The sequence below is a fragment of the Mirounga leonina genome, unplaced genomic scaffold (assembly GCF_011800145.1).
Source record: "Mirounga leonina isolate KUSES-001 unplaced genomic scaffold, KU_Mleo_1.0 Mir_488, whole genome shotgun sequence".
Taxonomy (NCBI): Eukaryota; Metazoa; Chordata; class Mammalia; order Carnivora; family Phocidae; genus Mirounga; species Mirounga leonina.
The window spans coordinates 9,728,855-9,745,650 of record NW_023270777.1 but is presented as its reverse complement, the minus strand read 5'-3'; the positions used below and the strand labels follow the sequence as shown (position 1 = coordinate 9,745,650).

Genomic DNA, 16,796 nt, shown 5'->3' with positions numbered 1-16,796 from the left:
ATACAATATTAGTTTCAGATGTATGACAGTGATTCAACATTTAGATTGTTTGTATGTATTACTAAATGCTCACCATTTAAGTGTGTCACCATCTATCACCGTACAAAATTATTATAATATTATTGACTGTATTCCCTGTGCTATACTTTTCATCCCCGTGACGTATTTATTTTATAACTGGAAGTTTGTACCTCTTTTTTTTAAGGATTTTCTTTATTTTTTTTGAAAGCAAGAGAGCGAGCGAGCACGAGTAAGGGTGAGGAGCAAGAGGGAGAGGGAGAAGCAGACTCCCCGCTGAGCAGGGAGCCCGACTCGGGGCTCGATCCCAGGACCCTGAGATCATGGCCTGAGCCGAAGGCAGATGCCCAACCGACTGAGCAACCCAAGCGCCCCAGAAGTTTGTACCTTTTAATCCTCTTTACCTATTTGCCCATCTCCCCACCCTTTCCCCAGTGGCCAGCCACCAGTTTATTCTCTATATTTATTAGTCTGTTTCTGGTTTCTTGTTTGTTTGTTTGTTCATACGTTTTGTTTTTTATATTCCACGTGGTACGTGTCTTTCTCTGACTTGCTTCACTTAGCATAACACCCTCTAGGTCCTTACATGTCACAAACAGCAAGATTTCATTCTTTTTTATGGCTGAGTAATATTCGTGTGCATGTGCACACGTGTGTGTGTGTGCGTGTGTATCACATCTCCTTTACCCATTCATCTGTCATTGGACACGTAGGTCGCTTCCATATCTTGGTTATTGTAAATAATGCTGCAATAAGCATGGGAATGCATACATATTTTCAGATTGGTGTTTTTATTTTCTTTGGCAAATACCCAGAAGTGGAATTACTGGATCATATGGTATTTCTATTCTAAATTTTTTGAGGGACCTCCCTACTGTTTTTTATAGTGGCCGCATTCCCCATTTACATTCCCACCAACAGTGCATGAGTGTTCCCTTTTCTGCACATCCTCGCCAATGCTTACTGTTTCTTGTCTCTTTTATACTAGCCATTCTGACTGGTGTGAGGTGATATCTCTTTTTTGATATGCGTTTCCCTGATGATGAGTGATGTTGAGCGTCTTTTCCTGTGTCTGCCATCCATTTGTATGTTTTCATGCCTTTTTGAGAAAAATGCCTGTTCATGTCCTCTGCCCATTTTTTAAAAAAATTTTAAATTATTTATTTAGTTTTTTGAGAGAGAGAGCGAGAGAGAAAGCACAAACGGGGGTGGGGGAGGGGAAGAGGGAGAAGGAGAAGCAAGCTCCCCACTGAGCCCAACAATTCGGGACTCGATCCCAGGCCGAAGTCAGACGCTTAACTGACTGAGCCCCCAAGGCACCCTCTCTGCCCACTTTTTAAATTGAATTGCTTGTTTTTGTTTTGTTTTGTTGTTATTGAGTTATATGAGTTCTTTATATACTTTGGATATTCACCCCTTATCATATATGTCATTTGCAAATACCTTCTCCCATTCAGCAGGTTGCCTTCTCGTTTTGTTGATTTCCTTCTCTGTGCAAAACCTTTTTAGCTTGACGTAGTCCCAGTAGTTTATTTTTACTTTTGTTGCCCTTGCCAAAGGAGACAGATCCAAAAAAAAAATATTGCCAAGACTGATGTTGAAGAATTTACTGCCTTGTTTCTTTTAGGAGTTATATGGTTTCAAGTCTCACGTTTAGGTCTTTAATCCATTTTGAGTTTATTGTTGTGTGTGGTGTAAGCAAGTGGTCCAGTTTCATTCTTTTGCATGTAGTTGTCCAGTTTTCCCAGCACCATTTATTGAAGAGACTGTCTTCCTCATTGTATATTCTCACCTCCTTTGTTGTAAATTAATCGACCATCTAAGCATGGGTTTATTTCTGGGCTCTTTATTCTGTTCCATTGATCTATATGTCTGTTTTTGTGGCAGTACCATACTGTTTTGACTACTACAGGTCTGTAGAATATCTTGAAACCTGGGATTGTGATGCCTCCATCCTTGTTCCTCCTTCTCAAGATTACTTTGGCTATTCAGGGTCTCTTGTGGTTCCATACAAATTTTATGATCATTTGTTCTAGTTCTGTGAAAAATACTATTGGTATATTAATAGGGACTGCATTGAATCTGTAGATTTTTTGGGGGGGGTGCGGAGTATGAACATTTTAACAATATTAATTCTTCCACTCTGTGAGCATGGTTTTCATTTCCATTTATCTGTGTCATCTTCGGTTACTTTCATCAGTGTCATAGTTTTTAGGATATAGGTTTTTCAGTTCCTTGGTTAAATTTATTCCTAGTTATTTTATTCTTTTTGATGCAAGTATAAATGGGATTGTTAATTTCACTTTTTGCTAGTTCATTATTAGTGTATAGAAATGCAACAGATTTCTGTATATTAATTTTGTATCCTGTGACTTTACAGAATTCATTTATCAGTTCTAATAGTTTTTCTTTTTTTTTTTTATGAAGTCTTTCAGGTTTTCTATCTCTAGTATCATGTCATCTGCAAAGAGTGAGTTTTACTTCTTCCTTACCAATCTGGATGCCTTTTATGTCTTTCTCTTGTCTGATTGCTGTGGCTAGGACTTCTAGCACCCTGTTGAATGAAAATGGTGAGAGTGAACATCCTTGTTCTGTTCCTGATCTTAGAGGAAAAGCTTTCAGCTTCTTACCATTTAGTTAGCTGTGCATTTGTCGTATATGGCCTTTATTTTGTTGAGGAGTGTTCCCTCTAAGCCCACTTTGTTGAGAGTTTTTATCGTGAATGAATGTTGATTTTTCTGCATCTGTTGAGATGATCATATGATTTTTACCCTTCATTTCGTTAAGGTGGTACATCATGTTGATTGATTTGCAGATGTTGAACCTTCTACTAATAAATCCCACTTGATTGTGGTGAATGGTCCTTTTAAGGTATTTAAGGCTAAATATGGTTTAGTAATATGTTTTTTTAACTTTTATTTTTGAATAGTTGACATACAATTAGTTTCAGGTATAGCACATAGTGTTTCAACAATTCTGTACCTTACGCAGTACTCACCACGCTAGGTGTAGTTACCATCTGTCACCGTACAATGTTATTACAATATTATTTTTTTTTTTAAAGATTTTATTTATTTATTTATTTGAGACAGAGAAAGAGACAGAGAGCATGAGAGGGAGGAGGGTCAGAGGGAGAAGCAGACTCCCTGCCGAGCAGGGAGCCCGATGCGGGACTCGATCCCGGGACTCCAGGATCATGACCTGAGCCGAAGGCAGTCGCTTAACCAACTGAGCCACCCAGGCGCCCGTTATTACAATATTATTGACTGGATTCCCTATGCTGTACTTTCTGGCACTTACTTATTTTATAATTGGAAGTTTGTACCTCCTAATCCCCGTCACCTATTTTGCCCATCCCCCCCACACTCTCTCCTCTGGCAACTATGACCTCATTCTCTGTATTTAGGAGTCTCTTTCTATTTTTTTGTTGTTGTTTGTTTTGCTTTTTATTTTATTTTTTTTAAGATTTTTATTCATTCATTCATTCATTTATCTATTTATTTATTTTAAAGAGAGAGAGAGTAGGGGAGGGGCAGAGGGAGAGGCAGAGAGAGAATCTCAGACAGACTCCATGCTGAGTGTGGAGCCTGACACAGGGCTTGATCTCATGACCCTGAGATCACGACCTGAGCCAAAACCAAGAGTCTGACGCTTAACCCACTCAGCCACCCAGGTGCCCTGTTTTGCTTTTTAGATTCCACATACACGTGAAATCATATGGTATTTGTCTTTTTCTGGGTTTGCTCATATTTTGTTGAGGATTTTTGCATCTATGTTTATCAGGGATATTGACTTATAATTTTCTTTTCTGTAGTGTCTTTGTCTGGTTTTGGTATCAGGGTAATACTGGCCACATGAAATGCATTTGGAAGCATTCCTTCCTCTTCAAATTTCTGGAATGGTTTGGGAAGAATAGGTATTAACTCTTAAGTGTTTCATAGAGGGGCGACTGGGTGGTGCAGTAGGTTAAGCATCCAACTCTTGGCTTCGGCTCAGGTAGGGATCTCATGGTGGTGAGATCGAGCCCCACATCGGCTCCATGCTCAGCCATAGTCTGCTTGAGATTCTCTCTCTCTCCCGCTGCCCCATCCCCAATTCGTGGGCATTGACGGTCTCTCTCTCTCTCTCTCAAATAAATAAATAAATCTTTAAAAAAAATAAAAATAAATGGTTCATAGAACTTACCTGTGAACTGGGGCACCTGGGTGGCTCAGTCGTTAAACGTCTGCCTTCGGCTCAGGTCATGATCCCAGGGTCCTGGGATCGAGCCCCGCATCGGGCTCCCTGTTCCGCGGGAAGCCTGCTTCTCCCTCCCCCATTCCCCCTGCTTGTATTCCCTCTCTCACTGTGTCTCTCTCTCTCAAAGAACTTACCTGTGAAGCCATCCTGTCCTGGACTTCTGTTTGTTGGTAGTTGGTTGTTTTTTGTTTTTTTTTTTTAATTACTGATTCAGTTTCATTACTCATAATTAGTCTGTTCAGACTTTCTATTTCTTTCTGACTCAGTTTTGGAAGATTGTATGTTTCTAGGAATTTATCTGTTTCTCCTTTGTTGGCATATAATTTTTCATAGTAGTTTTTTTTAATTCTTTGTTTTTGTGGGGTTGGTTGTAATTTCTCTTTCATTTCTGATTTTATTCCTCTCTTTTCTTGATGCATCTCGTTAAAGATTTACCAATTTTGTTTTATCTTTTCAAAGAACTAGCTCTTAGTTCATTGATCTTTTCTATTTTTCTATGTCTCCATTTTATTTATTTCCTCTCTAATCTTTATTATTTCTTTTCTTCTACCAACTTTGGGCTTTGTTTGTTCTCCTTTTTCTAGTTTCTAATTCGACGTAAGGTTAGATTGTTCATGTGAAATTTTTCTTGTTTCTTGGAGTAGACCCGTATTGCTATACACTGCCCTATTACAACTGCTTTTGCCACATCCCCAAAATTTTGAACCATTTTGTTTCCATTTTCACTTGTTTCCAGGTTTGTTTGTTTTTTTTAATTTTATCTTTGAGTTCCTCATTAAGTCTCAGTTTCCTGTAGCCCTTGGGCTCTCCCAGATTTAAGTCCCACTGCTGTTTAAAGCCAGACATTATGGGAGTTCATCTTACCAGGGTGGTGGGGGGCTACCTGATGTGGCCCTTGATCCCCTCACTCCTCAGAGAGGATCTCCATGCCTGTGACATGCCCCCCACTTGTAGGTCCCTGCACTGGAGGGTTGGTTCCTGACCATGTCTCTGCCCCTCCTGCCCTTCTCCATGTGGCTTTTCTTTCCATCTTTAGCTGGGGAAGAGCTGTTCTGTTGGTTTTTGGGTCATTTTCAGAGGGAGGTGCTCTGGGTGTAGTCTGCAGCCTTGGTGTGTCCACTGAGGATTCTACTCTACCGTCTTCCTAGACCAACAGACTACATTTTCTTATCAGTCTCCTGACTTCTTCCCGGAAGCTTTGGGGTTTCTCTCTTTTTAACTTTTTTTTAGACTTTTGAGTTTAGTGTACACAGAGTCAACCCATTCACAGAAATCTAATGGAGGAAGCTAGAGAGCCTCAGAAAAGATGAAGTGGTGGGATTGAGGTCAGACAACTATAGAATCCAGCTGCAGCCTCCGCGGAATTGAGCACGGGACCCATTTCAGCGTGCACTCTGCAGCTTCTCTCTCCAGCCCTTGATGTTTTCACCAAGCCCTGGTGTTTCCAGGCAACAAAAGGCAAATGGAATGAACCTTCTAGAAGCAAGTGCTGTAGATTGCTGGGTTTTGCTTTGCTTTTGTCCCCCCATGTTATTTACGAGTGCTACCTCCACATTCACCCCTGTAGAGCTTTATTTGTCTACAGTCTCAGCCACTCGAGGGAATATTCTTGGATAGTCGCTGAAGTTAGCTTAGCTTCTCATGTAAATACTCTTCAGCGTATTCACTTTTCTCAAATGACTTTTGCTGCACTGAAGACAAAATTCCGTATCTTACAAAATTTTCTTCTATAGAAACTTAACCTGTTTTGGAGGTGCTTGGAATGTTACCATATATATATATATCTGATACCATGTACCATATATGTGTATATGTGAGACTTCCTTTCCCCAGATTTCTTTTCCACTCAGAAATATCTCTAACGTATTTATATCCCAGAGAAAGTTAAAGATAATTTGCAACGAGTAATTACCATTTCCCTTGGGGAAATAATCAGCAAGAAGTTTCTTTTTTGCTCTTTTTCCCCTCGGTAACTCTTATAGGACATAAAATCCAAAAAGTTCGCTCTCTTTTTTAACAGCCACAGTGCAGTCCCTTAAGAGGATCAGTCCCATCTTTCTTTCTGTTTTCCTTCTTCCCGCCCTCCCTCCCTTTCTTACTGAGATAGAACATGCCAGTGTACCATTCCATGAAATTTCACAACACGAAGGTACCCATGCAGTTAACATCCAGGTCTAGAAACACAGCATTGCTAGCACCCCCAGAATCCTGTCTGCTCCTGGCCCATTACTAACTTCCAGTTAAAGATAACAATTATCCTACTCGATTTTATTCAGGAGTAAATAACAAGGAAAATAACTGACGATATGCCTTGTAGAAGGCCTTGTTGATCATTTTCTGTTTTTCCTCTTATTCTTTTGATGAACCCCCTAAGAATTCAGCTGAATGATAATTGGGAGAAGGAAGATATTAACTAACACCCCTTGGGGGTGTTTGTATTATTAGCCTCTGTTTTTGTCCTAAGTTAGAGGTTCATCTGTGCACATTGAGGACTATAACCCACAAGCTCAGCAAGAGCCACCTCCCCCCATGCAAGGCCAAGCCAATCCTGATCATCCCTAACCAAAAATAAAAGTTTTCACCCACATTTTAGGGGTAGGACCTGGAATTAGTCCTCGCTTTTTTCCTGGGGTTCCTAGGATTGGCCAGCTAGCCATGCCCAAGAAACTGTTGTCTTTCTGCCTGTTACCCAGTGCATTGGTCCAGTCCACATGAGCCCCTTTCTGCCGTGGCTACCTTGTCCTCCCTCACAGGTGGCCACAACCATACTGTGTCTTAGCCCATTTCGCTGGGACCCACACACCCTGCCTCAAAGTGTGGCACCCCACATCAGCTAACTCCTCATGCACTAAGTTATATCATACAGCTCCCAAAAAAGATACCTCAATGAGCAGAAATGAACTGCTTTTGTATTAACCATCGCTACAAAGCTACCACTGAGATGTGTATAGTCCTTTGCACCCTCTTACTTGAGGTATCATAAACGTACGCATGTTTTCAGTTGTTCAACCAGCTGTGTTGACTTGGGTGTTGTTGATACTCTTGTCGTTCCAATGGAATTAGGATTTCAAATGACATTCAGGGAACTAGAATTGAGATGTTCCACTTTATCCTAAGAAGGGTAAAGTTTTTACTCGATAGCCACATGTTCTTGGAATGAGTATAATGCTGCAGATCACAGCTGGTTGTCATCCATCTCTTCCAGTGTCAGAAGAACTCCAAGTCTTAAACATGGTGGCTGTGGGTTACATGAAAGAAGCATTTCCTGACCTGGATGTTGGATTTGATAACCTGCCTAGATTTGGAATTTCCATAATTCCCCTTTTTTTTTTTTTTTAAGATAGGGCACTGCTCCTATTTCTTGTGTAGTGTTGGTGTGGTCTTGCTGCTGAAGTGCCAGGGTCTGCTTTACAGTGTGCTTCACGTTTTCTGGAAAGGCCCGCAAGCTGCCGTCTGTCTAGAAGCTTCCGGGCTGTCTGAACTCTCCTGACGTTGTGAGTCGTTTAGACTGATTTTTTTCAACCAGATTTTATAGTCTCAACCTGTTGCTCATTTATACTTATAGATCAGAAGCTGCTCCTGTGGGGACGCCTGGGTGGCTCGGTCAGTTAAGCATCTGCCTTCAGCTCAGGTCATGATTTCAGTGTCCTGGGATCGAGCCCCACGTCGGGATCTCTGCTCAGCGGCAAACCTGCTTCTCCCTCTTCCTCTCCCTCTGTGCTCTCTCGCTCTCAGTCTCAAATAAATAAATAAAATCCTTAACTCCAAAACTGCTCCTAGGTGACACTCAGTTAGCTGAAATACTGGGCACTTTCTTGGTTTTGTGAGACTGATGGCCTCGTCACCCCTTTGGGTCTGTCTGGCCTCTCAGAATGCTTCTGAAGATCGTGCAAATGAAGGAAAATGGCATTTTGTATCATTAAAAAAAAAGGTACAGGAGATAAGTGGGTAAAATGTTCTCACGTTTTAGGAAATGAAGATTTCTCAAAACTTAAAAACTTTAGGCGTGAAGTAAATTTGTGAAGGAAGGCAGAGGAGGAGGAAGAAAGAAAAGAAAGAAAAAAAAAAGAAAGGAAGGACAGCAAACATGATGTGCTTTGCTGTCGGGCAGAACTGCACTTTGCCCCTAACTCTGGCCTCTGTGATATTTCTTCCTGCTTTGGCTTCCTCATCTGTGAAATGGGTACAGCGCTACTTACGATGTATTGTCATTCTGAGAATTAAATAAGGAACTGCCCAGCACCAGGCACATTGTAGACACTCAGTGAATTTTACCACCCTCACTGCCCCCATTTTTGGAGCTTGATATGTCCCGGCACTCATATTTCAGGGACTTACATCCTGGTCATTCATTGAATGTTTGGCTTTCTATTTAAAATGTGGCCTTTCTGACGGAAACACCACTGCTTCCGGCCTCAGTTTCCTTTGACGATGAAATGAGCTGTACATCGACGTTGCCTTTCGGAGCGAACACTGCCAGGTGTGGTGCGTGCTTGTCCCGTTTTCACAGATGCCCTAGTGCTGAGCATGAACAATAACCATCAGCAAGCGGTCCCTGGAAAGAAAGTCCGGCTTTCCTTCTGCCAGGTCACAGGTACCGTGACAGATGGGTTGGGAGACAGGGTCTCAGACGACCTCTACATGCCAAAGAAAGGGGACTCTGTGTCGACAAGCACTGGTTTTCCGAAGGCTGGCCCAGCCCCGCTCCTTGCGCCCACTTCCCAGGGCCCGATGAGCCGATGAGCATCCTGTTCTAGTGCCTGAGACTTCAAGTGAACTGGACAGGGCATGGCCCCCGCCTGTGTCTTTCCTCCTCTTTTTTAACATGCAGACCTCTTGAGAAAATACAAAATTACAGTGTGTCCCATTTCTGAAGCAGCATCCAGGCCCCATCAGGTAGCTCCAGAGTCTCCAGGGAGACTTTTTGAAGCCAAGAATGCAAATGATCAGCTTACCAGGAGGCCCAGCTCGTGCACATTCAGCCCGAAAACGGAGACGGGGCATTCTCAGACTTTTATGTAACACGGATGCTTAGCAGCTCTTAAAATCTGGTTGTGCTTGAGTCATGAAAACCAGAATGAAAAGGCATTATTATGGTTGTGTGTTGCTCTCAGCCAGAGATCCTTCCCCCAGGTAGACGTAATTGCAAAGCAGGCTGGAGAATCCGACATTTCTGAAAGGCAGCGCTTTGGGGGGGACGTTCTAGGGTCCACCTGGGTCACCCTGGACTCTGGCTAGAAAACAGAAGAGGTTTGCTAGAAAGGGCCACAGGGTGGGGACTTGGCCTGCCGGAGTGTCCGTCATCCAGGTACACCGTGTGTGACGTGTGGACACCACCTCCTCCATGTCTTTCCTATAAAACGAGCCATTTGACCTACCTCATCGCTAGAGGCCATCTAGGTTTTTAAGATCTTGGTTTGTCTTGGTCTTCCTGTTGTTAATTGGGGTCATACGTCATGACGATCATGATGAGGATTCCTCCTTGACCAGATAAATCTGGGAAATGCTGGGACATAGAAAGCTAATTGAGAGCGCCTGGGTGGCTCAGTCGGTTAAGCGACTGCCTTCGGCTCAGGTCATGGTCCTGGAGTCCCAGAATCGAGTCCCGCATCAGGCTCCCTGCTCGGCGGGGAGTCTGCTTCTCCCTCTGACCCTCCCCCCTCTCATGTGCTCTCTCTCTCATTCTCTCTCTCTCAAACAAATAAATCTTTAAAAAAGAAAGAAAGCTAAAAGAAAGCTAATTGAGTGGGTGGATTTGAGAATAAGATGTCTCGGAGCTTTTCACGTACCACCACGTAGGCAGAAATTCCCCAGGGTTGGGAGCCCTTAAGGCTTTTTTTCATGCGATTCTGTGAGTGGATTTGGGTGACACCGGGCCATTGCTGGTACCAAAATTAAATGGACTCCCGGCAGTCTTGGGTGGTTTCTCCTCCGGCCTTCCTGCAAACCCAGAGGTGGATACCCATCTTCCCATTGTCTCGTTCGTATTCTCTGCCCTTGCACAGTTTGGAGATTAATGCTGCTTTTCCCCCCCTACAGAACATTGATATCACCAATTTCAGCAGCAGCTGGAGTGATGGCTTGGCCTTTTGTGCTCTCCTTCATACCTACCTGCCTGCCCACATCCCATATCAGGAGCTGAACAGTCAGGAGAAAGTAAGTCACCTGCCCAGTCACCCCTGGTTATCCTCTAGAACATGCAAGGGGAATTCCTATAATACTGTACATCCAGATAGGGTGGTGTTTATAGACTCCTAGTGGAAATCAGGATATTGGTACCAGGCAGACATAGCTACTGAGTGTATGACAAGGCTGTAGGATCTCACCCTCGGTAAATACTTCTCAGTTGCCCTGGTGGCCTGGAAAAATGGAGTGAAGACCAGTTTACTGTGACTGTCACCCATTTTTTGAGAGAAAGCCTTGATGAAATTTTACCGTCGTGGCTTTAAGACCTTGGCCAGCATTTTCAGTCTTTTCTAAAAGAACCAGAAGCACCAAGAAAAGGATCTCGCTGCTCAGATAAGCTTGGGAAACTATATATTATGTCACATTCTTAGAGATTCACAGTGCTCATTAGCACAGTAAAGACTTCAGGAACATGAAAGAAACCTTGTGTGACTCTGTTTAACCCTACATATATCAGATCCACAGAATTTTTTAATACAATTACCTACAAGAGTTGGCAAATTTTCCTGTTAAGGGCCAAATAGTGGACTTCGTGGGTCCACAGGTCTCTGTCACAGCTACTCATCTACCATGATAGTGCCCAAGTGGCCCGAGACAAAACGGATGGGCATGTATGTTCCAAAAAAACTTTATTTACACAAAGAGGCTGTGGGCCCAATTTGGTCTGAGGGCTATAGTTTGCCAAACCCTGACCTAGAACATCCTACAAAATCATATTCCACAGAGCGTACTTTGGAAAATGCTGTTCGGGGCCCTGCGCTCATTCTCTCCACAAGTATTACTTGCCAAGCATCGTGCAGAGTAATAAAGACAACAGTGAACAAAGTAGACCTGTTCTTTGCCCTCTAAAGTAGAGAGACAGGTCCATAAGTGAGTAAACCTGTAACAGGTAATGTTATAAATAAATAAATTGCAGAAGAGCTATGAGAGAAACCTCATGCTATGGGAGTGAACAGGTTTCCTAATTTAGATCAGGAAGGCTGAGAAGGCTTCTCTGAGAGGCGATACTCTTCAGAACGAACCAGGAGCCAGTAATACAAAGAGCTAGGGGGAGCTTTCCAGAGCAAGGGAGCAGCCTGACCAAGAAAACACCTGGGTGTGGTCGGGGAACGTGGAGGAGGGCCCACTGGCCAGAGTGCAGTGAGCGGGGATGAGTGGCCTGTGATGGTCCTGGGGGCCAGACGGGGCCAGACCCTGCAGGCCTTCCACAGAGGGCTCTGGAAAGAAATCTGCCTCTTGCTCTAAACTCAGTGGGAAGTCATTGAAGGATTCTAAATGGTGGAGACACACGATTCGTGTTTCTGAAAGATCTTTCTCGCTGTTATGTGAGAAAAAGAACTGGAAAAGGAACAAGAATGGGTGAGGCGCTACCAGATGGGAGGCCCCTGCAGTCATCAACGTGAGGGCTTAGCGTCCCTGACTCCAGCCATTAGCTGTGGCGGGGGCCGTAGCATCGTGGATAGAAAGATGGAGATAGATTCAGAATAGGTCTTAGATGTAGAATCCGCTGGACTTAGTAACTGGTTGGTTGTGGGGGAGGACACGAGGAAGGAGGGAGAGGCATGTCTAGCCTGACAGGTCATTTTCCAAGATGGGGAAGGAATAGAAATGCTGGAAAGTTCTGTTTTGATTATAAAGCTCAGTGCATGGTCATGGCACTGATGGTGATAATAACTGAACGGAGTGATTTAATTTTCTGCAGTGTTAGTCAGGGTTCTCCAAAGAAACAGAAGTAATAGGGTGTGTGTGTGTGCGCAAGAAAGTTGAATGACACGGTTTGGATCTGAAGGCAGTTTGCTGGCAGAATTCCCTCTTCTTCGAGGGAGATCAGGCTTTTTCTATTAAGGCCTAATGCTATGATGGGTGATGTGCTTTACCCAGAGTCTGCCGATTTAAATGTTAATCTCATCTTAAAAATACCTTCACAGAAACATCTGGAATAATGTTTGGCCAAACATTTGGTACCGTGACCTAGCCACGTCGATACATAGAATTAACCATCACAGAACATATAAAAATCTCAAGACGGAAAATTTGTGCGTTGGTAGTCCGTGAAGCAGGCTGGACAGGAGCATTAAACATTTGAAAAACAAAACCAGAAAAGCTGTTCTGTTCTTAATCATGTTAAGTGGGAGATGTTCCTAAAGTATGCAGCATGCAATGTCAGGCAGGTGGTTGGATAATAAATGTGGAATTCAGAGGGGAGTTCAGAGCTGGAAGGCAGATTCGGGAGTCATCAGGGAGTAGGTAAGGGCTGCCTAAGTGAATCAAAATGATGGAAAAGTTCTAGTTCTACATTTGCGCTATCCAACATGGTAGCCACTAGTCCATTGGACCGTTAATGAATGTGGCTTTCAATGATTGGAAAATTGAATTATTAATCTTAATTACTTTTGATTTAAATAGCCATGTGTCAGTTGTAGCTACTGTCTCCAACAGGGCGGGTATAGATGGTATTTAAAGCCACGAGAGTGGAGATCACCTCGGTCCCAGGTCCTAAGGGAAGCTCTGAAGAGAAACTCGTCTGTATCCACTCTGCTCCCAGCATTTCACTTCTGATACTTCTATAAACAGATGGCGGGTTTTGCCCATACCGGGCAGTTCTGCAATACCAGCTGGGTATTCTCAAGTGTGACTCAGTTCTGACACTGTCCGCCTGGAACGAGCATCAGGTCCCACAGGTTAAGGGCTCGGTCCCACAAGACCGTGCCCTTCACTTCAGACCCCGGTGACCATGTAGTTGTCACCTTGCTTCTGACTGACCGACTAAACCGGAGGTTCCCATGGCCCCTTCCTTAGGTTTAATTAATTTGCTAGAGTGGCTCACAGAACTCAGGAAAACAGTACTTACTAGGTTACCAGTTTATTACAAAGGATATTGAAGGACACTAATGACCAGCCAGATGAGGAGACCCCTAGGGTGAGGTCCAAAAGGGTCCCGAGCGAAAGAGCTTCTGTCCCCTTGGACCTTGGGGTGCACCACCCTCCCAACACACATTTTCTGAACCCCATCCTTTTGAGCTTAATGGAGGCTTCCTTACATAGGCACGATTGATTAAACCATTGGCTATTGGTGATTGAATTCAGTCTCCAGTCTGTCTCCCCTCCCCGAGGTTGGGGTCAGGGGATATGGGCCTGAAAGTTCCAACCTTCTAATCACATGGCTGGTTCCCCTAGCAGCCAGCCCCCATCCTTAGGTTATCTGGGGTTTTTTGAAAAACACCTCTTTAACATAAACTCAGGTGCGGTTGAAAGAGGTTTGTTGGGGCGCCTGGGGGGCTCAGTTGGTTGAGCGTCTGCCTTCGGCTCAGGTCATGATCCCAGAGTCCTGGGATCGAGCCCCGCATCGGGCTCCCTGCTTAGTAGGGAGCCTGCTTCTCCCTCTCCTTCCCACTTGTACTCTCTCACTGTCTCTCCTTCTCTCTCTCTCAAATAAATAAATAAAGTCTTTAAAAAAAAAAGAGAGATGTTGCAATCTTTAAAAAAAAAAAGAGAGAGAGAGGTTTGTTACGAGTAACAGAAGACATCTATTCCAACTTTGTTGTTCTGAAGCCATTTCTGGAACTGAGGACAAAAACCAAAGATCGTAATAAAGGATGCCCCTATAGCTCTTATATGGGAAATGATAAGGGTTTTAGGAGCCCTGTGCCAGGAACTGTGGACAAAGACCAAATGTATATTTCTTGCTATAAATCACAATATCACAGAGGCATAGAGAGAAGGCTAAGGAACCTTGACTCCAATGCTTGTCGTCTAGGGAGAGAGTGACCCAGCAAAGGGAACCAGAGTGGAGCAGCCAGAAAGGAGGAGACAAGCTGGGGCCATGTGGGGTACCCACAGCCTGTGCATCAAGCCCCTCGCAGACAGAGCCCACCTCTAGCAGTGACCTCCGTGTCCCTTCTCTTCACTTTGCAGCCTCTGTCTTTTCCATGTGATATTATGAAGATAATTGAGTCAAGAGTGGGCATAAAACAATTCAGAATCATCGGAGGAGGACCTCACTAAAACTATCATAAATAGAAGTCTCCGCACTTATGCATACCCTATCTAAAACAGGAATCTTCCTGAAGGTGTGAAATGTTTGTCTGCTCTCATGCAAAACACACCTAGGCTCTTCGTCCTCAGATCACTCTGGATCTGTTGGAAAATAACGAACCTAAAAGTGTTTGCTTTCACACTTTGAATCATGAGCGCTGCTTCCTTATGAAAGTGTGGTGTCTTGCCATGGGTCTCCATGGTTTCCACACACCTCACAGCCCAGCTGCCCTGGTCACTGGCTACACATTTGGAAACATGCAACACCCAGACACCACCATTTACTCACTTCCCGTTGTCCTTGTGGTACAGGGGCCCGTGGTCTCTACACGTAGGGTTGAATGTCTTCCCTCTAATCTAGGATGCTGTTTTCAGGGAGCACCCAAGTCAGACTGTGGAAGACTGCGGGTCTGTGAGATTAATGATAGCCCGGGAAGTTCAGAAATCATGAGCTGTTCCATCTACCCAGATGGATGTAATGAAACCAAGTCGGTTGGACATCAGTATTAAATAGGGAATTTCTGATAAAACTAACAAGGACGTCTTCGAAGGGTGAAAGAGACATGAGTTACAGTCAGTGGAAGGTTTGGGCATTTTTTTCAACAGAAAGCATATTTATCTGTCAGCCCATGAAACTTCCACATAGGCTACTCAGATTCAGGTGATAGAATGGAGTGTTTTCGTGTCAGTGTCTGAAACAAAATTTTAACGTGAGAGGAGAAATTTTCTGGACGTGGGATGCTTTCTGCTGTCAGTTTTAGGTGAGATGCGCTGCTACTGAGGCCAACACCAAGATCTCTACCAGGGGCTAATGCTATCCTGGGGCTGGAAGGGCTCTGGGAACCTCTCGGTTCCGCCCTGGGCACACTCCCCCCTGCTCCCTGTAAGTGGCAGCTTTCTCCACCCCCCACCCCCTGGCCTCACGGGGGCCTGACACCGTTGCAATGAAAGAATTAGGCAACAGTGCTTGGTCATAATAGTCTATGCAGGTAAAAGTGTGAGAAAATGGACCCTTACACACTATTGCTGGAATTGAAAATTGGTGCAGCCTTCTATTTATTTTTTTTTAAGTACGCTCCATGCCCAGTATGGGGCTTGAACTCACGACCCTGAGATTGAGTCGTGTGCTCCACCAACTAAGCCAGCCAGGTGCCCCAGGTGTAGCATTTTAGAAAACAAGCTGGCATTGCATATCAAATGCCATGACTTCTGGAATAATGGTAGCCGAAAAACTGGCTGACAGTCCCCCATTCCCCCTCAAAACTAATCAAAAGGGACTTTAAAATAAGCACAAGATAGGAGATGTCTGCCGCAGGTTTGGGCTCAATTAAAGGAAGTCAGGAGCCAACTTAGAGCTCCTGTCTCAGCAGAACAGAGAGCAGTGTTATGGAAACAAGCACAAGGTTTCCACTTCATGCCCATAAATTTCCCTTAATTTGGAGGAAGAGGGCTGGTGGCTTGGGCAAGATGACCACAGATCAACAGCTTTCCCAGGCCCCGACCACAGCCTGGGAGAAAACGTGCACAGCCTCGTCTTTCTCTTTTTCTGTGACCTAGTACCTAGGGCAGAGAGTTTGCTTCAGTCTCAGGGCGGGGCCCACCCAGCTTCAGGAAGCAAATGTGCACCCAAGGACAGAGGGTGGAGGCCAAGCGGAAATGGAAAAAGGGATAACATTATTTATCAAATCCAAATGCGTAAAATCCAAATGCATAAAATCGTGAAATTCTACTGGGGAACATAAAACGCGAATATTACTTACAGGAACATGACTTTCTTGATTAAACTTAATATACCAATCTAACTAAATTTTGATGTTATCCTAATGACTCTCAAATGAACTATGGAGGGGAGGAGGCAGGATTAAGTGATCCTTAAGTTCATCCAGGTGAGGAAACATCAGAGGAGCCAGAAAGCGTCTCAAGAAGAAGCTGCAAATTCGGGCTAAATGTGGAACAGTGCCTTTAGAATTCTAGGGGGAAATGGTATATATAGCACTGTGATTAAACAACTCTTGATACACAACAGAATGTGTATGTCATAAATCGTGGCAAAGTAAAAAATAACTGAGCTAACAAATATTTATCTTTGATAGTCCGGAATCAATCGGTAACGTCATTTTAATTATTTAACCTGTCAGTCATTTTCTTCCTTGGACTGAAACCCTGTTTAGCATATTTGACTTAAAATTTTAAGTGTTTTGGGTGCCTGGGTGGCTCAGATGGTTAAGCGTCTGCCTTCAGCTCAGGTCATGATACCATGATCGAGTCCCACATCGGGCTCCCTGCTCCTTGGGAGCCTGCTTCTCCCTCTGCCTCTC

The 16,796-nt window shown here is 43.9% G+C and overlaps 1 protein-coding gene across 1 annotated transcript in view; it reads left to right on the top strand.

The window, feature by feature from the left end:
- SPECC1 (sperm antigen with calponin homology and coiled-coil domains 1) overlaps positions 1-16,796 on the top strand; it is a 193,944-nt gene that overhangs the window by 163,114 nt on the left and 14,034 nt on the right. Inside the window, exon 12 of the mRNA XM_034989683.1 lies at positions 10,297-10,413. Coding sequence (XP_034845574.1) covers positions 10,297-10,413 — 117 coding nt within the window. The remainder of the gene's footprint in view (positions 1-10,296; positions 10,414-16,796) is intronic.